This window comes from Puntigrus tetrazona, chromosome 7 (genome assembly GCF_018831695.1).
Source record: "Puntigrus tetrazona isolate hp1 chromosome 7, ASM1883169v1, whole genome shotgun sequence".
In the NCBI taxonomy this organism is placed as follows: domain Eukaryota; kingdom Metazoa; phylum Chordata; class Actinopteri; order Cypriniformes; family Cyprinidae; genus Puntigrus; species Puntigrus tetrazona.
In genome coordinates, this window is record NC_056705.1 from 40,610,315 (window position 1) to 40,636,450 (window position 26,136).

At 39.2% G+C, this 26,136-nt stretch overlaps 3 protein-coding genes across 6 annotated transcripts; 2 read left to right on the forward strand and 1 right to left on the reverse strand.

Moving 5' to 3' along the window:
* Positions 1 to 3,219: 3,219 nt before the first annotated feature.
* On the forward strand, positions 3,220 to 13,222 carry btr12 (bloodthirsty-related gene family, member 12). The gene is made up of 7 exons (XM_043243053.1): positions 3,220 to 3,434; positions 5,528 to 6,156; positions 6,405 to 6,500; positions 10,008 to 10,241; positions 10,311 to 10,458; positions 10,560 to 10,586; positions 11,765 to 13,222. Exons 1-7 carry the CDS (start codon positions 3,428 to 3,430, stop codon positions 12,307 to 12,309), a joined length of 1,686 nt encoding a protein of 561 aa, XP_043098988.1. The 5' UTR covers positions 3,220 to 3,427; the 3' UTR covers positions 12,310 to 13,222.
* A 172-nt stretch (positions 13,223 to 13,394) lies between these two features.
* Positions 13,395 to 20,035, forward strand: si:dkey-46i9.6 (E3 ubiquitin-protein ligase TRIM58). Of its 2 annotated transcripts, XM_043243341.1 has the most exons (8): positions 13,395 to 13,468; positions 14,356 to 14,395; positions 14,994 to 15,643; positions 16,141 to 16,236; positions 16,714 to 16,947; positions 17,121 to 17,268; positions 17,423 to 17,449; positions 17,548 to 20,035. In XM_043243341.1, exons 1-8 carry the CDS (start codon positions 13,403 to 13,405, stop codon positions 18,099 to 18,101), a joined length of 1,815 nt encoding a protein of 604 aa, XP_043099276.1. In that variant the 5' UTR covers positions 13,395 to 13,402; the 3' UTR covers positions 18,102 to 20,035. The 2 variants fall into 2 exon arrangements, with proteins under 2 accessions (XP_043099276.1, XP_043099278.1); XM_043243343.1 differs by lacking the exon at positions 14,356 to 14,395 and having other exon boundaries at positions 13,404 to 13,468.
* Positions 20,036 to 20,240: 205 nt separating this feature from the next.
* LOC122349802 (E3 ubiquitin-protein ligase TRIM21-like) lies at positions 20,241 to 25,455 on the reverse strand. Of its 3 annotated transcripts, none has more exons than XM_043245971.1 (8): positions 25,331 to 25,422; positions 24,927 to 24,990; positions 23,915 to 24,493; positions 23,326 to 23,421; positions 22,362 to 22,595; positions 22,135 to 22,276; positions 21,194 to 21,220; positions 20,241 to 21,106 (listed from the first exon to the last, which is right to left on the reverse strand). In XM_043245971.1, exons 2-8 carry the CDS (start codon positions 24,936 to 24,938, stop codon positions 20,562 to 20,564), a joined length of 1,635 nt encoding a protein of 544 aa, XP_043101906.1. In that variant the 5' UTR covers positions 24,939 to 24,990; positions 25,331 to 25,422; the 3' UTR covers positions 20,241 to 20,561. The 3 variants fall into 3 exon arrangements, with proteins under 3 accessions (XP_043101906.1, XP_043101907.1, XP_043101908.1); XM_043245972.1 differs by having other exon boundaries at positions 24,927 to 24,949; positions 25,331 to 25,418; XM_043245973.1 differs by lacking the exon at positions 24,927 to 24,990 and having other exon boundaries at positions 25,331 to 25,455.
* Between the last annotated feature and the right edge of the window lie 681 nt (positions 25,456 to 26,136).

Consider the following 26,136-nt stretch of genomic DNA (forward strand, 5'->3'; position numbering starts at 1 on the left):
ATAAGAACTTTTTTGCAAATTAAAGGATTTTCTTTCAATAAGTGTAATTTCCATAATTTGTTTCCTATGCAATACGCTTTGAGAAATAAAGGTACAAACGCTTTCACTAGGAGCGGTTAGGTACAAAAATTAACCCCTCAAAAGATAGCGCCCCACTGAAAGCTTTTGTACCTTTTATTTCTGAGGGTGTATGTCAAAATGGGTTACTATAAGTTACTATAAGCCACCACAAATCCTAACAGTCATTTGTTTAAACAAATGAACACTCACCCATGGCAATTTGTCCATTAATTTGTATTAAATCGAAAAATGTAATTTTTCTTTGGTTTAGACAAGGACTTTCTTGCTTTTATTGTAAAACGGTTATGTTTTCTCGAGTTGGTCTGTCAATGAAGAAAGATTTCTTTGTCCTCATAATGGTGTAGGTGGCGAACTGATGGCCAATGCATATGAAAGCATATAATGTCATTTGCCTACAGCTTACTAATGATCTTTAGGGCTAGACTTTCTAAAAAAATCAATCATTACGAATTCACATTAAAATCACCACCTCCAAAGAATTCGGTTTTCTCATAAGATTGGGCTGAAACAAACCGGATTGAACCTTGAGTTTTTAAAGCGAAGCGGATTGCGTGTATTATGTCAGGAATCCCTCTTTTACCTGCAGGATTTCTGTACAGTTTAAAGCATCTGTGTGACTCAACATGATGTCATGAGAAATCTGGGCTGTATGTTCTTTTCTGGGCTCATGGTGGGAGTGAAAAAGAGAGAGGGGGGAGGAGAAACGGTGACATAATGGGTTGTGTGTGTAAGTGTACACCTAAAGAATACATCGACACAGGATCTGAGGGGAAGAATATGTGTGTGTGTGTGTGTGTGTGTGCGTGAGTGTGTGCGTGAGTGTGTGCATGTGTGTGTGTGTGTGTGTGTGTGTGCACGATTGCAGCAGCGGCGTAAAGTGCTGTTACGCGGGGGTGGAGAGACAGAGGGAGAAAATAAGAGAGAGAACAGAGCTTCTAATAATAACCCTGAGAGGGAACACAATGATTGAGGCACTGAGCACATGGACAGAAGAGAAAAAGACAGAGAGAAAGCGGAAAATGAAGCGCAGGCTGGAGTGCGTAGATCAGCAAGAAAGACTTCACGGTAAACGGAGATCGGAATAAAACGTGGCTGATGAGGTGAAAAGAATTATTTTTATCAAACATCTGTCAGACGTGTCTTTCAGGGCTGCATTTGTCCTTCGACACCTCGAACACGTGTCAGAACTGACTCGGATGACTCCGGATGAGGATGTGTTTAAACACTGGTCAGGGTGTGTGTGTGTGTGTGTGTGTGTGTGTGTGTGTGATGTCAGGGCACTGAAACATTTACAGGATTGCGGCAATGCTGTGACAGGACCAGAGATAGCGGAGTGCTGCCCTCCTCTGTGTGATGAAGGTAAAGCATCCTCCTCTTCCTCAAGACTGTCAGGAACAGCTGGAAACAAACAAACAAACAAAACCATCTGGGATCGTATCCGATCTACAACAACAACAAAACGATACTTGAACCTCTGTGCATTTGGGCAAAGTAAACGAACATAAGTGTCAAAAACATTTCAAATATCACAAAATATTCCTGTTTCTAATAAATCCAGTTCTTTTGAAGTTCATCTGAGAATCACGGTTTCCACAAAAAACACTGAGCTATTGATAAATGTTTCTTCAACAGCAAATCAGCATATTATTATGATTTCTAAAGGATAGTGAACAATGTTAAGCATACACTTTTTCACACCGCTAAAATGAAGAAAGTTCTTTATAAGCAATCCTGCACTGATTGGATGATAAATATGATCAAAGAAGGCTGTGGAATCTGCCTTATTAATCCTTTTGATCTTTCATTTAAAAAATTCACAAAAATCCAACCTTTCATTGAATAAGTATTTAAAATGGAGGGAAATGTCATTGTGAAATGAATGTTTTTGCTCAAATACATGTTGGACACAATTATTGAAACCCCTAGAAATTCTTATGAGTAAAATACATCTGAAGTGTATCCCCATTCATATATTTTGAGCACTCCAGGGTGAAATATCCATGAAATTATCCAGCCATGGCTTCCTGTCTCACAGAAATATACATCGGAGGGAAAACAAAGGCCAAATTCCCTTAATCATCTATCACAAGGAGAAAAAAAACAGAGATCATATTTCTGATGTGCAGGAAAAGATAACTGAGCTTCACAAATTAGTAAAGTGGCTTTAAGAAAAGAGCTAGAGCAGGGAAAATGACCATTTCCGTCATCAGGTCAATAATTGAGAATTTCCAATTAACATAAAATGTTATGAAACCGTCTGGAAGAGGACGCGTGTATAGAGTGGATGAAGACTCTGAATGACCCTAGCTGGAGAATTTCTTTAAATAATAGTCTTGGTGTCAAAAAAAAAAAAAAAAAAAAAAAAAAAAGTCAAACAGCACTTAAAACACTCCATTTTGTTTGGGAGGATTTCAAGAAAATTCTCCTAGCTCATCCAAAAACAATCTCCAGCATATTCACCTATCAGACGTGACTAGACCTTCCGATGGGACTGAATGAGGCTGAAATCTTATAACGGGCCATGTCTGGTCTTCCATCCGTAAAATAACCCAAACACAAACCTCAAAAACAACACAAAAATGGGTCACTGAGCACAAAACCAAGCTTCTTCTGGCCATCCCGGTCCTCTGACCTGAACCCTGTAGAAAATGATTGAGGTGAACTGAAGAGAGAAAGCACCAACATGGAGCTGGAAAAAAGGAATGGTCTCTGATCTCCTGTCAGGTGTTCTCTAAACTGGGCTTTATAGGAGATCATTGAGAGCTGTTAAACTGGTAAATGGAGGTTTCAAAAAGTGTATATATATATATCGCTTTGACTTTCAACTATATGTGACTTTCAGCTGCTCACCACTTGCTTGTATTTTTAGTATATTTTTAGTGCATTCTATATATAGACAGCTGATATACTGTATATAGCAGTATGTATTCTGTAGGAAATATCTTTCAGCCAACAGAACAGCTTTCGAGGGGAATGGGATTCTGTGAAATTCCACACACAGTAAGATGCATTAAAAGGAAAACCACATATACTCTGCGTGAACTTCAGCCTATAATAATAAAATAATCTTGCATCATTACACAACACGTCGTTTAATGACTACAACCACACAGCGACTAGCACAAACTCTCCTGTGATACAGAATTCATCAGAGCTGAGCTTTTAAAAAGAAATCGCGAGTTTAAAAAGCGGCTTTATTCGAGTCGGACATTGAAGCTCCGGTCACAGGTGTGTGTGAAGACACACCCACAGCAAACACAGAGCGGAGAGAGAGAGAGAGCGTGAGAACAGGTTTCTTTCTCACACACCCTTCACTTTCAAGGAAACTACGACAAGAGCCTTCGCCATGCAGTGTAAGTCTCAATCTCTGCTTATTCAACTCTCTTCTCGCTTTATCATTCTATACGTAATGACCGACTGACCCGGGGTTATTTCTGACAGACATTAAGCAAATAAAAGCAGGTAGTTACTTACCTGGATGAAGCCACATGTAATGCCCTTTTGACAATGTTAACAAAAATGCACTTGCAGTGTTCTAATAAAATAAGGCCACTTAAGTGTACTTACAGAAACTTTTCTGAGAATGTTTTTCTGGGTACACTTAAGAAAATCATTGTCCTTTTGTGGTGCTTTAAGGAAATGTGCTCATTTTGATGTTTTGACTTGCATATTAAAACACACGTAAAGGATTATTAAGTTAATATTTTAAAAGCACTTAGTTGCAACATCATTGCACAACTTGCAATTACAGATATTTAAACAAATACACTCGTTTCAACAGATCAAAAGTATAATTATAAATGTAAGGACGGAAATGTATTACAGATGTAATTACATATAGGCCTTTTTTAAAAACATAAGTGCGACGTGAAAACATGTATGCTCACTAAGCATCGTACCAAATGATTAATTTAAATGTAAGTTCGTAGCAGTTAATATAAAGGGGCTTTTGTTTGGACGCAAGTTAAAGAGCAAACAACAGACAGTTGTTTGGATTTGAATTCTGTCGAAGTCAGAGAAAAGCCTGTTGTACAGCATTCCTGAGATGACACGGTGACGTCTGCATTGTGCCGTTTGCACGTCCTTCACACATCTGATAAGAAACTGTGAGCTTATATAAGCCCTAAATCAGCTGTCAGTGACCACGGCTGGTGAATCAGGACGGATCCACTGGGCTTGGCGACCTGTTGCAGTTTTGTTCACAATTCTTTTTTGAAAGCTTTAATATTTTGCGCTATGAACCGAAAATGTGTTGCGTGAAGGGAATGTTAGTAGGTTAGTAGACGTGTCTCACAAAAAGGGAGTTTGGTCAGGCTAAGTGCTAGTAAAACGTCAAAGGATGACTCCTAAAATGTTGCTTTTTCCCTTCCAATCTAGACTGTAAGTCTTCGGCGAACCTTCACTTTGATTCAGGCTTTATTTAAAAAAAAAAAAAAACTTCTCACAATCTGTAAGCTCAAGTGATTTGTTGAAGGACACAAAAGCGCCCGAGAGCTCGAGTAACTCTTCAGATAATGGGCCACCTTCACCTGAAACTAAACATGTGACCTTTGTGTTAACAGCCCACACACACTTAACTCCTACGCTAACTCTCCCTGCTCTGATACCTTCACAGTCACCTGCACACATAGCTTTCTATTCGCGTTATTTGAATGTTATTAGGGTATGCTATTTTTTCAGTATCTGTTATTGTTTTGTTCTTGATTTTTGTTCAGTGATGGGTGTTCCCTGAAGTCCTTTGAATTGTAGGTGGGACCTGAAAGTCTTTTATTTAGTAGCTATTTTTACACACACACACACACACACACACACACAAACACACACACATATATATTTGAGGTTAAAAAAGCACTGGGTGAAAGATGTGTATAAAAAACTTTTACCATTGAGACTTACATTTTGTTCTCTTGAACACACTGGATAAAAACATTTCTTTATCCCATATTTTCCCCACAAGTTGCATTGGGATGGAAAAAATACCTATTCATAGATATGTTGGTGCACAAATGTCGTTGTGCAAGGCCTGAATTTGCACATGTATACGATCAACTAAAAACATGCATGTATAAAACACACATCTGACTAGCTATATACGTACACCCAAGTAACCTGTTAGTAATCAGATTAATGGCTCAAGTGGACTGAAAAGCCTCGTAAACACCTCAGTCGATTGGACTGAGCAATGAAAGAGATGATAAATAGACAATCAATAGGAGAAAATAAGCAGGTAAACACTTGAATCCAAATATCCTCTCAATTGCACTTACATGTGCGGTGCTGTGATGCACTATTATATACATTTTAGATCTTAAAAAAACTAAAATATCTAACAAAACGGAACCCCCATGTGTAACCCCTCACAACCTACCTTCTTCCTGCTCTTTTGTTTTCCACTTTTCACTACCTCTGATCTAATCACATCACTTTCTCTCTAAACCGCTTGTAGGCCCGCAGTCTCCGGGGCGAATCCTGTCGGAGGAGCAGTTCTCCTGCTCCATCTGTCTGGAGGTCTTCGTCGAGCCCGTCTCCACTCCGTGTGGTCACACTTTCTGCAAGGCCTGTCTGCAGGGCTTCTGGAATCACAGCAAGAAGTTCCTGTGCCCCATGTGCAAGAAAACCTTCTCCAGAAAACCAGAGCTCAGTGTCAACTGCGTGCTGGCCGAGATCGCCGAGCAGTTCCAGGGTCTGTCCACGATGTCCTCGCTCGACCGGGCCAACGTCGAGTTTTCCAATTCCCCGCAGAAAGACGACGATTGGGGAGACTTCGCTAAAGCTGGAGACGTGCCCTGCGACGCATGCATCGGCCGGAAGATGAAGGCCATGAAGTCGTGTCTGAGCTGCCCGGGTTCGTTTTGCGAAGCTCACCTGCGGCACCATAAGAAGGGGAAGACGATGAGCTCGCACAAGCTGCTGGAGCCCATGCACAACCTGGAGGACAAGATGTGCAAGACGCACAAACGCCTCCTGGACGCTTACTGTCGAAACGAACACATGTGTGTGTGTAAAGAGTGCGCAGAGACCTCGCATAAAGCCCATGACGTAGTCTCCACTGAACGAGAGTGGAAGAAAAAAACGGTGAGTTTTAACGCTTGTATTACATAAAAAAAAAGAGTGTATTCTTTTTGGTACTGAGCATAATAGGGTTAAATAAAACTCTATATGGAATGATAAAAACATGAAAATGAATCAGATCATAGGCTGTTACAAAGTACTTCAGACAAGTCGTAAATCAAATGTGGTCAGATTAAACGACGTAATCGTTCGTTTTAGGAGCTTGGAAATTCAGGAAATGTGATTTGTGCATCTTAATGTGTGCTTCACAGAGTCAGCTGGGAAAGAAAAGGTCGGAACTGAAACATCTGATCAAGGAGCGAGAGAAGAAACTCGAGGAGATCAAGCAGTCTATCAAAGTCATCAAAGTGAGTCCGTCATACTTTGCGTTGCTTTGTTTCTCAGAAAAGGCTTGGCCATTTTTGATAATTTTTCTTTGATCAGCTGTATTAGGAATGACATTCTTACACATATATATATATATATATATATATATATATATATATATATATATTGCTTGGTGGTCTAAATTTATACCATTTTGGATTTTTGCTAAAAGCTACTTATACGAGTCTTTACAACCTCATAAAATCTTAGTACAATGCTAATCAAAAGTAACAAAATGCTTCTAATCTGTAACGCATGAGCAACACATAATAGATGATAAATTGCAAACTGTAATCGCCGCTTGAAGCTATATTTATCACGCATGACAAAACAACACAAACAATGTGTCACAATAAATTTTATAATTATTGATATTCATAAATAATAATAATCTTCCATTTAAGTCCGCATTACTAAGGCAGAATCAGGGACAAACATGTATTAAAATGCTCTTTGTGATCTCGAATTTGATAAAACGATATATAAAAATATCCACAGGTGCACCTCAGTAAATTAGAATTAGGCAACATTCATTGACAAAGAAGCTGGGTGTTCACAGAGTGCTGTATCCTAGCATGCTAACTGAAAGTTGAGTGGAAGGAAAAGGTGAGGATTGTCTGAGGCTGGGGTCAAAGAATCAATCAAGTTGTCGTATTCCTCTTGTTAAGCCATTCCTGAACCACAGACAATGTCAGAGGCGTCTTAACTGTGTTAAGGAGAAGAACTGGACTGTTGCCCAGTGGTCTGAAGTCCTCTTTAGATGAGCAAGTTTTGTTTTTCATTTGGAAACCAAGGTCCTAGAGTCTGGAGGAAGGGTGGAGAAGCTCATAGCCCAAGTTGCTTGAAGTCCAGGGTTAAGTTTCCTCAGTCTGTGATGATTTGGGTGCAATGTCTTAAACAAAAGACTTAAACTACTTCAGTCTGTGTAATACGCAAGTTTCAAAATTTGAGTTGAATTACTGAAACAAATGAACTTTTGCATGAGTTTATTGAGATGCACCTGTAGTAACTTAAAGTCTCAGACCCAGGCTGAATGCCACCTCTACTTTGGCCTTTCTGCTGTTATGAGAATATTTGTTTACCTTTTGTTTCATCTGACAAAACCAGTAAGAGCACTGCAAATATTTGGCCATCCTGTCACACCCCTCTTTAACTGAGAACACTTCCCTTCAACGCCAGCGATGCAGGATTTAAGGGAAACAGAAAAGCCTTTTGTTTTGGACTGAAAATAAATATATATCTTGAGTTACAGGAAGTATATTTGCCTTAAAGTGGAAACAGGCATTTGTGACAAATGACATTATTGACATTATTACCTCCAAAAATGGATCGTTTCCATCTGTGATATTATATCCTTCCTGTGAGATCGGATTCAGGTTCGTGTCAATGGCATGCAAGGTTAACGTGTCGGTGCTTTTCTGTAAAAAGAGCACCGGGTCATCGTGAGTCACATTTAAAAATACAAAGAGGGTCCAATTACATGGAGGGTGGAGGGAAATGCAGGCAAAACTCATATTAGACTCAATAATGCTTGATTACAGTATTTAGTGTAGACAGAGATAGATATGTTCAGATGAACTGAACTGAAGGTCAAGGGTTTGAATCAACACAGCTCTTCAGCGAGTTTAAGCGGTTCATCCGGTCTGTCCTGTCAAAACACTCGGCTGATATTCAGCATGTTCATGTTAACATGCGATCTCCTCTCTGGTCTCTGTCCTGGAAAAGTTCTGTGCATTTTCATGACAGTAAAAAAGGAAAAATCTGATCCACGTCGGACTCTAAATCGTTCTGGTCAGACAACATTAAAGATGCACTGCCAGAAAGTTTGAATCTCTGATGAATGGTCTGCTGTTTACAACAAAAACAAAACAAATATCCATGAGACTGAAGAAAAATGTAAATCGATGCCGTACGATAGACGGCAATACATGAAGCTTTTAGGTGCTTTGCCACTCCACTACAAAAAATAGTAATATGTTATTAGTATGGCTGAATTTGAGAATCAGCAGTAAAACACTGGTAAATATTTTTCCAAAGCATTGGTTTGCTTTTCTGTTTTTTGTTTTCCCCGTCTCTGTTATTCATTTTGAGGCATAGTCTACATAGAGAGTATACAAATAATGGTAACTGTTTGACAGTAATTTAGCATGAGATGTGATTATAAATAATAAAAACTATTATAATAATCTAATATGAGATCTTATGGTGATGTTTCCTGTAGTTTTATAGAAATCCTTCTATATTCTGTAACCCCTAAAGTGTCATAAAAGTGGTCAATGCAACAATATACTGTACGGTGGTCAAACTATAGCTTTATATGAAAAAGAGATCCACATTTAATGGTGTTATTCACCTCTGCAGGAACTTTCCGATCTCATTCACAGCCCTACAGGTTTTGATAGGAGCTCAGCATGACTGAAGTCAAACCTTTCGCCAAGGAATATCTGTTAGTGAATGAGATGTGAACAGCGTTGGAGAAAGTTATTACAATATTGTGTTACTCCTTAAAAAGTAACTCATTGCATTAGTAATGTGTTATGTTCGCACCGAAGTGAAATGAATATGCCTCGAGCTGAAGAAAATGTAAATTCATGTCTGTATGCAGGAGAAGAAAGTTCAACATAGTTGAGTTTGCATTTGACTGGTTTTATTCTTTTTGAGGAATATGAGTAAATGAGTAAATACATGTTCATATTTAGTAGCAACGCCTCTGCACATACTCCTGATTTATTCTAAACCTGGTCTCATGGCATAAACGTAGCTAGGTTCAGTTTTTAGAGATATGAAAACGTACCAACAAGTACATATCACTGCATATTTCTTTTCACACATATTTACAGAGTTTAGTTTCACAAAAATACTTAAAGGATATCATGTTATGACTTCAAAACAATATTAATATGCTGGGAGTTTTGATAACCGCCGCTTTTGAATGTTAGCATCATACATATTCAGCTTCATATCTATGTGTTTTCATAGACGGACTACAGAGGAAGAGCTCCGGTGTAACTACGGTTCAATAAAACAGTTCAGTCTGTTTAAGTCGAAATGACACGACTGGATCATCAAATGTGTTTTTATATCAGTTTTGCATTAGTATCGGATAGGTTTAGAGATGTAGGGCAGATTTCCAACATGTTAGAGCATTGACTTTTAGCAGCAGTCCCCGGATATTTCACTTCTGAAGCACCGCAATACATATCTATATCAACGTAATAAAAATGTGTCACGTATGAAAAATGTGCAGTAAGGCACTTCAAAATGGCGTTGCGCGAAAAGTGATACATATTTTTATGAGACACGGTTGAATTTCTCTCAACATGGCAACGCAAGAGCTCTTAGTCAATACATGAAAAACAAAGTAGCCTGCGTTACTTGTAAAATAAAAAAGTTATGCAATACTTTGTTAGTTTGTACAATTTGTATTTGAGAGCTGCCTGCCAGTCACAGGAGAGGTGTGTAAAGCCTGGCGTCCTCTCTGTGTTCAGGACAGCAGTCAGAAGGAGATCGAGGAGAGCTGGGCTGTTTACGCCGAGCTGCAGCGGCTGCTGGAACAGTCTCAGGCCGAGCTCCTGGAGCTCATCACCACACGACAGAAACAAGCGGAGCAGCAGGCCAAAGATCTGGCGAGCGGCCTGGAGCACGAGCTCAACACCCTGAGGAAGAGGAGCAGCGAGCTGGACGCGCTCGCCCAGACACACGACAGGGTGCTCTTTCTACAGGTCAGCATTCAAAGTCTCCAGTGAACCGTGTGCTTCTGGGCTCTATTGAAGCTAATGTTTCCCTTACAGTTCCTGCCGTCCCTCCCTCCTCCGCCGGAGCCGGCTGATTGGTCATCGGTGTACGTGAACACGGATCTGTATCTCAGCACCATCAGAAAATCTGTCTGCTGTCTGGTGGACAAATTCCAACAGGAGGTCAAACGGCTTTATGGGAAAGGTGAAAAAATGTGTCCAGCCTATCCCCTGCACTTTCCTTAACTCAAACTGCTAATTTGCACGATCTATGTAACCTTCATGAAGTGTTTGTTTTCCTTTCAGAACTCAGGAAGCTGCAAAATTATGCAAGTAAGTGCTATTGATATGAGCATCAGTGACTAACACTGTATACTGTTTCATGCTTTTTTATCTTATTGATGAAGATACTGTATTGAGACAGAGTTATTTTTAGGTCAAGGTTCACGCTGCGGTCAGTCTGTTCCTCTAGAGGGCAGCTTTGAGCTCACTGACACTGCATTATAAAGTATTACACTGATTCATGTAATGTAAGTGATTAATTGTGCTTCATAGCTGTACTTCACTGTTATTTTGAGGAAATGCTTATGAGACATAACTACAAACATATATCCAGAGCAAACACCCAAAACACCCTGATATCTACAAAATAATAATAATAGCCCACATAAACACATACAGTAATGACACTCATTAACTAGCTTATTTCACAATGTATTCACAAAATATCACATGTCATTGTAAATGTCTTTAAAAAGGTATTGGTTTATATTTTACTAAGCAAAAAGAACAAGCAAATCATGCTCTAATCATCATTAATTAATCATCAAAGACAGCTGGGTAATATGTAGGTGTGGCTAAGACTACCTTTTTAGTACAAAAAAAAAAAAAAAAAAAAAATATATATATATATATATATATATATATATATATATATATATATATATAATAATAATAATAGGAAAAAGAAAAAAAAAAAAAATATATAACAATGTATATATATATATATATATATATATATATATATATATATATATATATATATATATATATATATATACACATCATCAATAGTGTAAATTACAAAAGCTGGGGAAAAATTACCAATGTGTTATTTTATATCTATAAGGGATTATACTCAAAACCATAATAAAATCAGATGATAATGCATTAAGTAATCTAAAGGGCAACACAACACAACTTTTATTTTCTTTTTCTTTTTTTAAACACAGTTCAAAGAAATGTTAATTTTGACTGACTTTTAATTCAAACACAATCTAGTCTATTTTTGTCTATTTATGTTTGAAGTTGTAGATCGATTAGGAGTAATTAAAATCAGTATGGGTTGCTTCTTAGTAATAATTTGTTTTCTTTTCAGTGCACTGTTGTATGTCAGAACAAAGCTGCAGCCGTGTTTTCTTTCTGAATGAATCGGCATTGTTGAACAGTTGAACTGATTCAGTGACTATTCACCGGTGAGGAACAGGACTGATCTCTGTCTCGTCCTCTAGGTGAGGTGATCTTGGATCCGATCACGGCTCAGCGTGATCTCTGTCTGTCCGAGGACGGGCGCCAGGTGCGCTACGAAGAGCAGCGGAAGAGCTCCACGCACACGGACGCTCCTCGCCGCTTCAGCCCAGCGCTCTTCGTCCTGGCGCGCGAGGGCCTTTTCTCCGGCAGACACTACTGGGAGGTAGACGTGGGACACAAGACGGCTTGGACCATCGGAGTGGCCCGCGGGTCGGTGCGACGCAAAGGAGAGATCCGCCTCAGTCCAGAGGGAGGCTTCTGGTGTTTGTGGCTGAAGAACGGAGAAGTCAAAGCTCTTACCGGCAGCAGAGTTCCTCTCAATCTCGCCTCGCTGCCTCAGAAGCTGGGCATCTTTCTGGACTACGAAGCTGGTCAGGTGTCCTTCTATGATGTGAAGACACGCTCTCATCTCTACACCTTCACCGATGCCTTCACTGAGAGCGTCTACCCCATTTTCAGCCCTTGTATCAATCAGGACGGAAAGAACCCCGGAGCTCTGGTCATCACTGCCGTTAAACACAGCTGAGGCGGCAAACTCACTCCAGTGCATTTTCTGAAAGACTGTTACAACTCTAAAGACTTTCCAAATGGTTTCTGGACAAAATGCTTTTTCGTGACTGTTTTCTTTGTAAATCCTACAACACACAATGGAAGCTGGCATGCATATAGTGTACAAAGACTAAATGTAACTTTGAAAAGGAAGCAGACCGAAGCCATGTTTCCATTACAGATTTGAGCAAAACCTTGGCGATAATGTATAATTGCTGATTAAAAAAAGGATTTTTGACGGCATTTCCATTAACCAATGTTATGGGACTAAAACGTAACCTTTTGCCTGTCAAGATAAGTCATTTGGATATATTTATTCAAAGGAGGCATATGCTTGTGTCTTTACAGAAGCAGCACAGAGAGATAATTGCTGGAATAAACACAAGGAGAGACCACAGGCAGCTTTAAAACCCTTTTCCATTGTAGTTTTGCTAATTTTTCCGTTTTAGAATCGGCTGAAAACCACCTCATGTGAGAGTATATGGTCTGTGCAAAATTGAAGCGTTTTCATTAGGCGTATTTCTTAATTTGCAATTTTGAAGGATAATGGAAACATGGCAAGTTTTTTACCGTGTATGCACTAGTGTTAAAATGTTTGGTGTCAAAAAAAAAAGGAATTAAGTCTTATTCAGTTAGGATGCATTAAACTGAAAAGTGACAGTTAATACAAAAAATAAATGTCATTCTTTTAATTTAAAAACACTTATAGTAATCAGAAATGTTTATTGAGCTGCAAATCAGCATATTAGAGTAACTCAATCAATCATACATTTAAATTTGTTTTAATCATAAAATGTTTGATTGATCACCTATATGTGTTCATTTTTATAACCAGGGTGTCATAATGAGTTTCTTTTCAGAACTTTTGAATAAAATCCATATAAACCTGTCATTGTATGCCATCAATTAACACACACACACACACACATAACTGCTAAATGAAAGCAACTTGAGTGAGTGAATGGTTAATATTTTCTGAAACTGTATTCAGGCGTGTAATAGTGAAACTAGGCTATGGAGGAGGGGTGAGGGAGATATTTCAGGGTGACGGGGGGCGTCAGCTGTCCCGCATGTCACTCCTGTCCAGACCAGGACGGTCATTGTGGTCAGTGGCATTCGACTACAACAGACTGCTGGTGAGTCTCCTCTTAAAACACTGTAACTCAAGTCAAAAATGTTAGGGTCAGAGAAGGTGTTTGAAGGAACCGTATGTTTTCGGCAAATTCGTAGCCAAGATATGTAGATGTATAAAAGGACTCGTTTGCTAATGAAAGCATGCTCCAACATCTTCTGTTGCCAGATAATAATTATTGCAGAGTCTGCAAAGGTGCGTTTAATAATGGGATTTCAAAAACGTGTAAACGTGGATCCAAAAAGAAGCAGGAGTCTGGGAGGCCTTGAATTTTTGGAGTGATGTTACTCTTTGGTCCTATGAATAGCCAGGCTTTACATATTCCTATCATAGTCTTTCTGTGTCAAAGACTGCTGCGTGTTGCTAAGAGCACAAGGAAGTGAGCCAACAGGCGGATTGCTAATTAAATCCAAATGACTTTGTATATTTAGCACACTGCAAAGCTGGCAATAATGCCACCAAGCATGTTTTAAAAAAGGACTGGATAATTCATCTGTTTTTAAAAATCTTGTGCTAATTTAGTTCTAGTTTTATGCGATAAAATCAGCATGAGTTCAAAACTGATTACTTTCTTTAAACATAGTCCTGGTTTTATTGTGCACCATTCATCATTCACGCTACTCCATTTTAATGCTCTGAAAGGACATAGAATTATAAGGTACTATTGTAGGTAATGGAGCCTTTATACAACTTCATCAAATAATGAAGTAATTAACAAAATTTGTTTGCATTTTAAATATGTTGATCATCTAGAGCCTGAAAACTGCATTTAAGCCCTGCTCCATGCTGACATAAAACATCCTCAAGATATAACCAACTCCTGATGGATAATCTCAAATACCAACCTACTTGATTCAATTTTGTCATAACATCAATATGTTTTGCTCTTAGATACAACGCATAATGGAAGTAAAATTGGCTGTGAATTCAGGTTTGTGATAACTTCAATAATCTCTAAGTGTATATTACTACTGTTGTTTACTCGTCACCTCAATGTCTGTCTGTAGGGTTTACAACCAATTAAATGTGTTAAATAGCTTGTGACTAAACCTCATAACTCTATTGGATGTTTAAACACCAGAAACGTATAGCACCACCCCACATAAATATTAAATGTAATGCAAGATAAGTTTCACTGAAGAAACACTTTGTCTATATAGAGGTTAATGCTTTATGTATCTTGGCACATGCTTGACTAACGCACTTCTATCTATAGAAATTAACATTTTAAATAGCCTGTGCATAGCATTTAATCTTTCATAACATGAGATTTTGTTCATTTAATGATGGAAAATACATTCAACAAAGTACAAAGCATAAATCACAAAGATTTTCTGAACAACTTTGATCAGGTCAACCTGATTTTGGTTAAATCCTAATAATGTAATGACACTTGAAAATGACCAAACTTGACAATTCTATGTTTAACTGTATGTGTAAATATAAATGCGCATGTATGTGTGAGTGAGTTGTTCAAAGTTGGAAGTCTGCATTTGTTTGCAGGGCACATGATTCTCATGTCTTTACAGGAATGGCATCTCCCACCAGCATGTTAGAGGAGGAGCAGGTGCACTGTTCCATCTGTCTGGATGTGTTTACAAACCCCGTCTCCATACCTTGTGGACACAACTTCTGCATGGCCTGCATTGGCAGCTACTGGAAGTCCAGTGCCCTTTACATGTGTCCGATGTGCAAAAAGACTTTCTACAAACAGCCAGACATCAGCATCAACACAGTGCTCAGGGAAATCGCTGAGAAGTTTAAGGAAATGAAAACCAACTCAGTCGCGAACCTTCAGAAGACAATGCGACCAGACTCAGGACAGAGCCCTGTGGAACTCCCCACAGAAATGCCTGAACTTATTCCTCCTAATGGACCGTGGGCCCAGGTGGTGTCCTGTGATGTGTGCACTGGCCCTCAGCAACAGGCAGTAAAGTCCTGCTTAGTGTGTTTGACATCTTACTGTGAGGAGCACTTAAAGACCCACACATCCCGCTTCACCAAACACAAGTTGATCGAACCCGTGCAGAACCTGGAGGACCGGATGTGTAAGAAGCACGAGAGGTTACTGGAGCTGTTCTGTAAGAAGGATCAGACCATAGTGTGTGTGCTGTGCACAGAGATGGACCACAGGGCACATTACACTGTTCCTGTCGAACGAGAGTGGACTGAGAAAAAGGTAAACACACCACTTGTTATGACAACAGCTATTTTTATGGTAGCCTATTCTCATATTCTGTCCACCACGTATAACGAAAGTGCATTGATTTATTTTAACTCTCATTGTAGACTGAAAAGACACATACTCATTCCATATGTCACTGATAAACATAACACACAGACTATGCAATATCCATAATGCTCACACATTAATGCAGAATCCCAGACAATGTTCAGTAAGAAGTACATGTGTGTTGCATTTTCCCAGTTCATATATAAATAATTGTATGCACATCCAGTCAGAAATATTAGAAAGTAAAGATCCAAAATAAAATAAAGATCCAAGGCTTGCTGAGGTTAGGTAACATTTTGTTAACTTGTTATGTGGCAATTTCAGCTAATATGCAAATTTATTGTATAAATGACAAGATTTGGTATTTATACAAATTCTGTAGTAAAAAAAATGTTGGGTGAGATTTTGTAAAAAGGTTTAACACAATACATTGCGATTGACAGGCTTTGTTGAGAAAAACTGAAGCCGAAGTTCAGCAGATGATCCAGGAGCGACTGAAGAAAGTTGCTGTTATCAAACACTCAATAGAGTTGAACAAGGTAAGTTTTAGGGGTTTTGTATGTCTCACCTGAAGTGCTTCAGCTGCATTAATATGTATAGATGTTGGCCTTTCCTTTCATGAGTTCAGTGATCCATGTGAATGAAGATACAGCTTCGAGCACGTAACTGCAAAACACAGATTTGTCGGGCTTCCATTCAGCTCTAAAGCACAGATAAACAAGTTGTCAGTCAGTTAGAATCAAACAAATCTCCCTCTTCAAAAACACAAGACAAATAAAAACAAGACAAATATCCGCAAATAATGTAATTTGAGCACATAAATCACATGTCTTCTGCTGTAGCTTTGACTTATTGAAAACTCATTTGAATAAACACCTTTGTAAAGGTTATGAAATGCAAGCATTCAACAAAGCCAGGACTAAATATTTTGGAGTGAGAAAAGGCCATCTCTATTTATATTATTTTATTTATTCATTTATTGGTCTGCATAAGTGTGTGTTTTTTCCTGATAACAGAGCAGCGCTCAAAGAGAAGTCGAGGACAGCATGCAGGTGTTTGCGGACCTGATCCAAGCGGTCCAGAAGGCCCAGGCCGAACTGGTGCAGGACATCGAGGAGAAACAAAGGAAGACGGAGAGCTGGGCCAATGGACAAATACAAGAACTAGAGCAGGAAATAGATGTTCTGAAGCTGAGGAACACAGAGTTAGAATATCTCTCACACACCGAAGACCACATTCACTTCCTGCAGGTGGAGCAATTTTACCTATAACTTTTGCTAATGTACACTTTTATAGTGTTATACACAGATCTAAATTGTTTTGAGAGAAAGAATAGTCACCACATTCAAAGGTCAAAAGTTTCAAAGGTTTTATTCATGGTCTGCCGGTCTACTTCTTTTATGTCCTTTGTCTTCTACTCCAGAACTTTCCATCACTAATGTCTCACCCACACACTAAAGACTGGTCTGAGACCTGTGTGTATGCAGATCCATGTGTGGGCACCACCAGAAGAGCTGTGCTCAAACTAGAGGAGACGCTTACTGAAGAAGTAGAAAAACTTGCAGAAAAAGGTAAGAACCTGCAGATCACTGTCTCTGCCTTTTGTTTTCACCACAGCAAGTGGCAGCAAATTTAAGTAGCTTGTAATAAAGAAGAATTATGAAAAAAAAGAATGCACTAAATGTGCACTTATCAATTAATGGGTTTTTTTGTCGCCATGAACAGAGCTGAGGAGGGTTCAGAAGTACTCAGGTATGTTTGATCTGTCAGTCATTACTAGTCCAGTCGAGTGTGTTTATCCCGTCCTGGTCTGTTCTCACTCATGTGTCTGCTGTATGCTCCCTATGAAGTGGACATCACGTATGACCCGGACACGGCGAACCCCTGGCTGCAGCTGTCAGAGGACGGTCATCAGATGCGTCATCTGGGAGCGTGGCAGGACCTGGCTGACACACCGGAGCGCTTCGACACGGTGGTGATCGCGCTCGGCCGCGAGGGACTGTCCTCAGGACGCCGGTACTGGGAGGTCCAGGTGGGAGAGAAGGACGACTGGTACATCGGTGTGGCCCGGGCGTCCGTCAACAGAAAAGGCCGTATTTCGGTGAGCACGGCTCACGGCTACTGGGCTCTAGCCATGAAGAAAGGCCAGGAATACCGCGTGTCTTCCTCTCCACCCCTGCTGCTGTCCATCGAGCCCAAGCTGAAGAGAGTCGGCGTCTATGTGGACTACGAAGAAGGACAGGTGTCGTTCTACGACGTACACAACAGAAGTCACATCTACACCTTCATGGACTCGTTCGGAGAGAAAATCTTCCCGTTTTTCTACCTCTACTGCTGCGACAAGGCCTCAGAGACCATGATGATCTGTCCTGTTCAGGAGACGTCTCATACTAAACAGTGCTGAAGTGTGATTCTACAGTAACACTACCGTTTCTATACGTGTGCTTAGGAAATGCTTTCTTTGGCATTTTGATAGCTATTATATGTGGCCCTGGAACACAAAAGCAGTCATTTGTAGCACAGGTGTATTTGTAGCGATAGTATGGGTCAAAATTATACAAAGATCAAGTTCCATTAAGATATTTTATACATTTTCCACTTTTACATATATCAAAACTTAATTTTTGATCATTAATATTTTTTCCATTTGGACAGCATTAAAGGTGATTTTCTCAGTATTAATTTTTTTTGATGTGTGTAAATGTAGTGATGATGTAGAAATCCCAGTTTCAAAAAACTGACCCTTATGTTTTTGTGGTCCTGGGTCACATACGGACATTTTTACAAAGAAAATGTAGCCAGTTTTATTGCATGACAACACGAGAGGAATTCTGACAAACAACCAAAGCATTTAAAACTGAAAATGAAAATACACATTTGATATAATATGCAGTGAAATACAATTGAAATGTACATGTTAATCAGTGCAAGTGGATCAGTCCACTTTTTATATACTTTAGACATTATATTAGGTGACCTTATTAATACTGTGTACTTACATCAAAAAATAAGTGCAATGTACTACTGTGCTTATTATTATGTTCTAAAACACCTTTGCTGCTCTGGAGGAGGATACGGGTAAGTTTAGGGACAGGTTTGGTGGTATGGGTAGGTTAAGGTTAAGGGTGGGTTAAGGTGTAAAGGATGGATCAATAGTGAAATTACAAATGTAAGCACAGAAATAAATTACAGATGTAATTACATAGAAGTATTTTTTTATAAAACATATAATTGATTGATTTGATTAATTTAACATGTACAATAAATGATAAATTTAAATGCAAGAACATAGTTAAGGCCACCTAATATAAAGTTTAGGCATGTACATGAACATTGTACTGAATAACTCAAAATGGTAATAAAGTGCAAGCATGTGTTTATTACACCTATTTTCACACGTCAAACTATTAAATTACTCCAATGTAAGCGTCACAGTCATTTTTGTCTGCGTATAATATCAGATAAGTCTAACATTTGGGTAAGATTTTGGGAACACTGGCCAAGTTTTAAAGAAGATATGAATGAAATGTGAAGAATGTGCTTAAAAAAATATTCAATGAAATTCAAAATAATGGACAGTCACTACTGTGTGTGATATTTTAACCAATAGATGGTACTGTCATCAAATATTTTACTTTCTTGCCGTGATTTAGACTCATTTCTTGCCCTACCTTAGCCGCAACTTCATGATTTAATTATTATTATTAATTCATTAATTTATTTATTTTAATAAACAATGTTTCAAATACTTGACCATCATCCTTAAACACAAGACCGTAATATCATTTTAACAGCTTATTGTGTTCTATATATTAATTCTGGGTGATGTGATTTTATGGTATATAGTTTATCATTATGGTTGCGGCGACAGACAGGATTAAATTTTTCTTCGCTAGCACTGTTGAACACATTGATCTGTGAACTTTCGTCCGAGTGAAAAGTGAATGTTTTTATGATAATGTTGTAAAATCTCACCTGATCTGACCCTGACACACGTTCTACCCAGAATCCATCTTTCTGCTCCGGCGGGTGCCACAGAATAACTCTGTGAGGAGCGTCAAGGCCGGGCTGACTCACCAGCAAGTCGAGTGCTGACGTTTCAAATGCTTTCATCTCATGAACAATTGTCATTTTTTCCCCTCAGAGTTTCGTCAGACCTGACAGATATTAAACTCAAGCCCTCGAGAGTGACTAATGCGAGCAGTTAGAAATAAAAGTAATTGTTTTTTTCTGAGAACGCTCAGTCTCTGAAACAAGCGAAAACTTCCAGTAGATAAGCATTCACTCGTCTGTGATTTACATGATTTACATACAACAATAAAAACAACGCTGAAGATCTTGGTTTGTTCATGTGTGTGTGTGCACAGACAAGCTCTTAATATCCACAATTATTGTTAATTATTAAGGGTGAGGAGTAATGCATAATTGCACTTCAAAGTACAGCATATTACAATTAAATACAGATTTTTGTAATGCTATTTCACATTACTGTTTTTCTGTGTCTTATCAAGTAAAACCATGGTTTTTTTAATAGCTGCATAAATGTTGTTTAATAATTTTATTAACATTCGTATGAATAGTCACAGACAGATAGATAGATAGATAGATAGATGCATTGAACATTTTAAATAAAATAGAAACATTATATTACTATAAAGAATAAAAAGGACATTTAGAGAAATCACATTTAGAAGGACAGCAACCTGTTGATTAAAATATTCTTAAAATATATATATATATAATTTCTAAATGCTATATAATATCATTTTTACTTCAAAATGCGTTTGCTTTTTAATCCACACAAAGTACAACAGAGTAAATCACACTAAAGAAGAAAACAAAACGGGAATCATGTCTGATAGCGTCACACAGAGCGGTCGGTTTGATTGACAGGACAAATGACCAGCGGGCCGTCTCTGTTGGGATGCGGGTTGAAGTACGGACGGACGGCTTCGTTGAAGCTGCACCGAGTGAACGTGTAAATATGCGACAGAGCCTCCATATCATAGAAAGAGACCAGAGCCTCCTCGAAGTCCACAAACACCCCCAGCTTCTGGGGTTTGGTCGCCAGCTGGAGCTGGACTGGAGGGTCTGTAAAAGCTCCATACTTGCTTTGACCGCAGAGCAAGATGGCCCAGTAACCCTCGTCTGGTTTGTAGGACACTCTGCCGTTCCGGTTCGCTCCCTCTCGCATCACCCCCAGCTCCCAGCCCACCTTGTTCCCCACCTCCACCATCCAGAAGGCTCTTCCGGAAGTGATGCGAGGTTTCCCCAGGACTCCTCCGACCAGGTCGAACCGCTGCGGGCCACCCGGGATGTCGTGTCTCGTGCCGGTGTCGCGCACCTCTTTACCGTCTTCAGACACCTCTAAGTGCGGATGCGCCGTCTCTGCGTCCAGAGTCACGTTCACTGCACAAACACCAGGTTCTCGGTCACTGCGCGTTTGAGAGATTCGTAAAAACATGCATCTAGTTCTGAACCTGTTCCTACACATACCTGAGAAGTTGCGAATTCTATTAATTTCTGTAACAAGACAAGATAACATATAGTCAACAAATCGAATTCGAAAGTGTGAGACTGTCTGGACTCCAATAAACACCTTTTGACATACACCTGTTCAGTAACCGCCTTCATTAATTGTAAAGTAACATCAAATTATACAGGAGATACCAAAACAACAAGATCTCAGGTGTCATCCATGGCTGCACATACACACTTTTAACCTCAAAAGTATACTGAAAAATTACACTTGCATTTAAATAAATAAAATGCTACTTAAGTGACTTAAAGAGAGACACTTTCATGTTTTCTTAACACTCAAGTACTGTTTTAAAAAGTTACCTTTCTTAATAATGACACATTAACAGTTTAACTTTAAAATACATGCTGAAGGTTTAAAAGCATATTTACAGTATATTTTCATTTAGCATAAATGCTTGTCAGTACATTCAGCAGTACCTTAAAGTTAATTCACAGACAACAAATGTAATTATGAAAATTACATAATTACATATAAGTTCTCAAACTGCAATATACAATATTCACTTTTCATTTAATTGCATTTCACATACAGTTAAGTGTCTTAAAACATTAAATGAATTTTGCACTTAAGTGCGATCCTTTAATTAATGCTTTGTTAAATGCAACCCGCTGGGTAAGATATGAAGCACCCCAGCGATTAGGTTACTCCCGAGAAGGCTGGCCTTTACATGTAACTCATCTGTTGGTTGAAAACAACCCGATCGCTGGGTTTGACCATATATCACCCAGCACTAGGTTGTATTTAACCCAGCATTCATACAGTGTACTCTCTCTAAAAGTACGCTCAAGTGTAGCCTGCTTCTTCTTCATAAGGCCAGACAAGCAGAGTACAAATAAGCCCATCCGAATGCTATTTATGAGCAAATGCATCACAGCTCTCAGATATGATCACTGACCGATAGTGCAGAGTTTCTCCAGATGCGTCTCGATCTCACTTATTAACTCTGCCTTTGTGTTTCTCAGTGTGCCAAAATGTAACTCGGTGTCGATGGAAAGCGTCCAGTCATCTGGTAACTCAGCTGGCGTGGCCACATAGGACTGAGAAAGGGAAAAACACGCACTAAACATTTCGCAAATATATTAGAATTTTTACTTCTTCGATTTTTAGTCAGGTTTGGCTAACCTGGATGAAGATGATGTCATCTTCCTCATCCTTAGTGCGTTTTAAAGACTCGATGGCCTCCTTGAACTTGAGGATGTCTTTTTGTATTTGTTGTGTCTTTTCGTCCGTCTCTTTCTCCAAGCACCTCCTCCCGTCCTCCAGAGGAGCCAGCAGCGCCTCCTCTGTTCTCCTCAGCACCTCCTTCAGCTCAGCAAACACCTCCTGGATCTCCTGCTGCTCCTTCTCCAGCAGAGCCTGTGAGGAGCAGACGCACGGCGCACAAAAAATCTCTAAACGGTGTTATTTAATCTAAATCGGAAAATTATTTTGCTAAATTAGATCAGGCAGAAATAAACTAAATGTAAAATTAAAGTGAAATAAAAACACAACACAATCAAAACCTTAAAATGAAAACTAAGGATGGTCTAAAACAAAAACAAAATTGAAAAAATAATCACCAGTACTATTTACTCCAGAATTACTATCAAAATGAATTAAAAAGAAACAGCAAATAACACGTGAGATGTTTTTGCATAGTCTTTGTGTACCCTTCAAACATCTACTGATGTAAAGATCTCTCAGACACTAAACATCCTGTTCTCTGTCCTGCTATGATTATAAAAGTGTGTCATGTGTCACGCATGTTTGCCTTTTATCTTTATCTATTCTATCTGCTGTTTGCTGAAGGAGGAGGGGTTTGCTTTGTAAATCAGATCTTTATCTGTTTCATGTCGTCTGTGGAAACTAGATATTTTTATCTCTCTATATTCATCTATTTTCCAAACTGCTTGTCCAGTTTAGCGTCTTCATTTCACCCGTGCATGTCTTGCGGATCGTTTGGATCATTATGGCCTCCTGGTTCAAAATCATACGTGAAATATTATGCAACTCTGAGGACGCTTGATTTAGAAAGTGCTGTCAGTGAAACCTGGTTGAAGCTTGTTATGATTTTAATGCTTATTGGCATATTTTGTATTGTACGAACCTGGTATTGTGCATCTGATTCCTTAAGCTCCTGCAGTTTGTCCTCCTTCTGTTTGATCATCCTTTCTATCACTTCAATAGTGTTTTGCTGCATGATCTGTACAAACACACACACACGCACGCCAAACAATTCAATTCAAAATCAGCCAATTCATATAAAATCTCAGCTTCAGAAAAACTAACCAGGCAGAAATCGCATATTAAAAAAAGCTAAATCAGAAATTACTCAATTTCTCAAGAAGTATTACTGAGCATTTCCTCAAGTTCAGCTATGAAATGTCTGGTTCCACACGCTGGTATATTTCAGATTATGAAATTGACCCAAAACCAGGTAATTTTCTGAAATGTAAGCAGGTGCATGCATGCGTTAAGAGGAGTGCGTGAACTGATTTTATAGGAACTTATACCTTCAACTAGTGTCGTTATAGTATTATGAATGTAGCATTACATGAAAAAGGTACAATTACATTGTCATGTTTTTTGCATAATTTTACACCTTGGTTAAGCATCTGACGATTTAAATGCATTGATGTTTTCTGGCTTAATTGCGCTGTTTCTTTGTTCTTTTTAAGGCACATTTTGAGCATCACCTCTCTCCTCTCTCTCTCCGTCTCCAGAGGTATCACTTCTCCACCCGTCTCCACACACAAGGCGCAGATGCAGCGCTCGTCACGTCTGCAGAAGAGCTCCAGAGGTCTGCCGTGTTCACTGCACGCTCTCTGCTCCAGCTTCTCCATAGGACTCACCAGCTTATGGCCCTTGAATCTCGCCATCGAGCGGTGAGGCTTCAGGTGCTCGTCGCAGAAGGAGAGCAGACAGATCAGGCAGGACTTCACGGCTTTATACGTGAGGGGTTCGCTGCAGACGTCGCACGGAACGGCGTCCAGTTCTCCGCAGAAGAGCTCCATGTTGGGGAGCTGGCTCTGGAGAAACTCTTGCAGCAGGGCTTCGATGGCTTTGTTGACGGAGGGTTTGGTGCTCAAGGGCTCCTGGCAGAGAGGGCACTGCGGCTCCGACATGATGATGTGTTTGTCCAGACAGCCCTGGCAGAAGGTGTGTCCGCAGGTGGTGGAGACCGGGTCTGTCAGCAGGTTCTTGCAGATGGGGCATTGAAGGTGGCGAGAGACGTCCACAGCTGTAGCCATTGTGCTCGGGGGTCGACCGAAGAGCTGCAACAACATCATCAACAACGATCACCGTAGCTGAAACAGCAATCACGGGCCCAAAATAAACAAAGTGAGGCGCTAAACAGGCATGTTAGAGAGCATCAAAACACGCTTGTGTTGTGATAGAGTTAGTTTAAGCAGATGTGTTACCAAGATATTACATAAAACACCGTGGAGCTCCATTATAACAACAGTTTAACAGTTTGAGTTATCAGGAAGTTATTTACTTATCTATTTGATTACTTATTTTTTTCTAGAATGGACTGACAATGATCTACATTGAATGTGGTGATCAGACACCATTTAGACATATTTTATTGGGGTATCTGTACCTTTACTCAAGTACTTGATTTGTGAACTCTTTTATTTCCTGGTCTACAGATCGGGTCTTTCGAGTGGTTTGTGTGTGTTTTTGTCTGTTTTTATGTGAACTTACCGCAGCACCCATGGAGTGAGAAGCTGAAAAAACACCCAGATGAATCACAAAGGTGTGTCGAAGGCTATTGAAGTGCATAAAAACAACCAAAAATATGGTGCCACTGACATTTGCATTTTGACAATCAAATTAAATCAGAATAAGATTTGTTTTTCACGAGAAATTGGAGTGATGTTTTCTCTACCCAGGAATACAGATGGATAATTTTCTGGATTTAAATCAAAATTAAAAGAAACGATTTTACTGTCATTTTAAGCTTATTGCCCTCGGATGGTGCAACAATATTATCATGCAGTTTGTTTCTTTGATGGATCAGAAATAAACAAACATTACTGAACAAATCTTTCCAGATTTCCAGATTCCAGCACACTAATGATCACGAGAGAAGCAGAAATCAGATTTACCTTGACGGAGTTATCAATTACGAATCCTTCCCTTGAGTGTTTCTTTGCAGTTTCTCTCCTCCTATTAATATACAGTAAATCAGTTTCGTTTTCTCACAGTCTCTCCCCATTTTCATTTAACTTTCATTCCTGGAAAAAAAAACAAAAAAACCCAGACGTCACACCGTTCCAGTTTTGCATACATTTAAATGCTTTGCTCAGGGTGTGTGCATCACGCATGGATTCAGTGAATCAGAAGCACCTCAAATCCAGCACACAAACATATTCACTCTCTTTACATGTTTGACTATTACCGTATTTCATTGCCAGCTGTCTAACTTATATTATGTTTGTGTATCTGAAACTCCAATCCTCGTTCACGTTTATTACACGGAAACAGACTCTGAACAGAATCATACAGCTTTGGAAAAACACAAGGGTTATGACCGCGGTGTCTCACTAAACATGTTGCCACATTTTTTGCATGAACATTGCGCCATTGAAATGCCTAAAGTGAAAGTGAAACTCCAAAAAAGAAGCTTCTTGGAAAATAAAACTGATATGCAGAATGTGAAAATGAGAGATGAAAAAGCATATGTTGAAGCAACACTGCTGTAATTCTGTTTTTTTAATTACGCTAATCAGTATAAAGCCTTGATGGGAACTTATACAGTATAAATAGTCATTTAGAAATGGACCAAACAGTGTCATAAATGTCACACTGCTGGTTATAGTACGAAGTATGAATAATCAGGTGTAAAGACGAGGGAGTAAATGGGTTTTAATCAGCATCAACTCACATACACCACACAAAATAACATTGAACT

Excerpts from the sequence above, each read along its gene's own strand:
- LOC122349802 (XM_043245971.1), bottom strand. Across the intron at positions 22,277-22,361 it reads ATGACATCATCTTCATCCAG|TCCTATGTGGCCACGCCAGC; the intron begins GTTAGCCAAACC and ends TCCCTTTCTCAG. Across the intron at positions 21,221-22,134 it reads GGAGAAACTCTGCACTATCG|AAATTAATAGAATTCGCAAC; the intron begins GTCAGTGATCAT and ends GTCTTGTTACAG.
- si:dkey-46i9.6 (XM_043243341.1), top strand. The coding sequence starts at position 13,403 with ATGTCACTCCTGTCCAGACCAGGACGGTCATTGTGGTCAGTGGCATTC. Across the intron at positions 14,396-14,993 it reads AAAATTGGCTGTGAATTCAG|GAATGGCATCTCCCACCAGC; the intron begins GTTTGTGATAAC and ends ATGTCTTTACAG. Across the intron at positions 16,237-16,713 it reads ACTCAATAGAGTTGAACAAG|AGCAGCGCTCAAAGAGAAGT; the intron begins GTAAGTTTTAGG and ends TCCTGATAACAG.
- btr12 (XM_043243053.1), top strand. Across the intron at positions 6,157-6,404 it reads GAGAGTGGAAGAAAAAAACG|AGTCAGCTGGGAAAGAAAAG; the intron begins GTGAGTTTTAAC and ends TGTGCTTCACAG. Across the intron at positions 10,587-11,764 it reads GAAGCTGCAAAATTATGCAA|GTGAGGTGATCTTGGATCCG; the intron begins GTAAGTGCTATT and ends CTCGTCCTCTAG.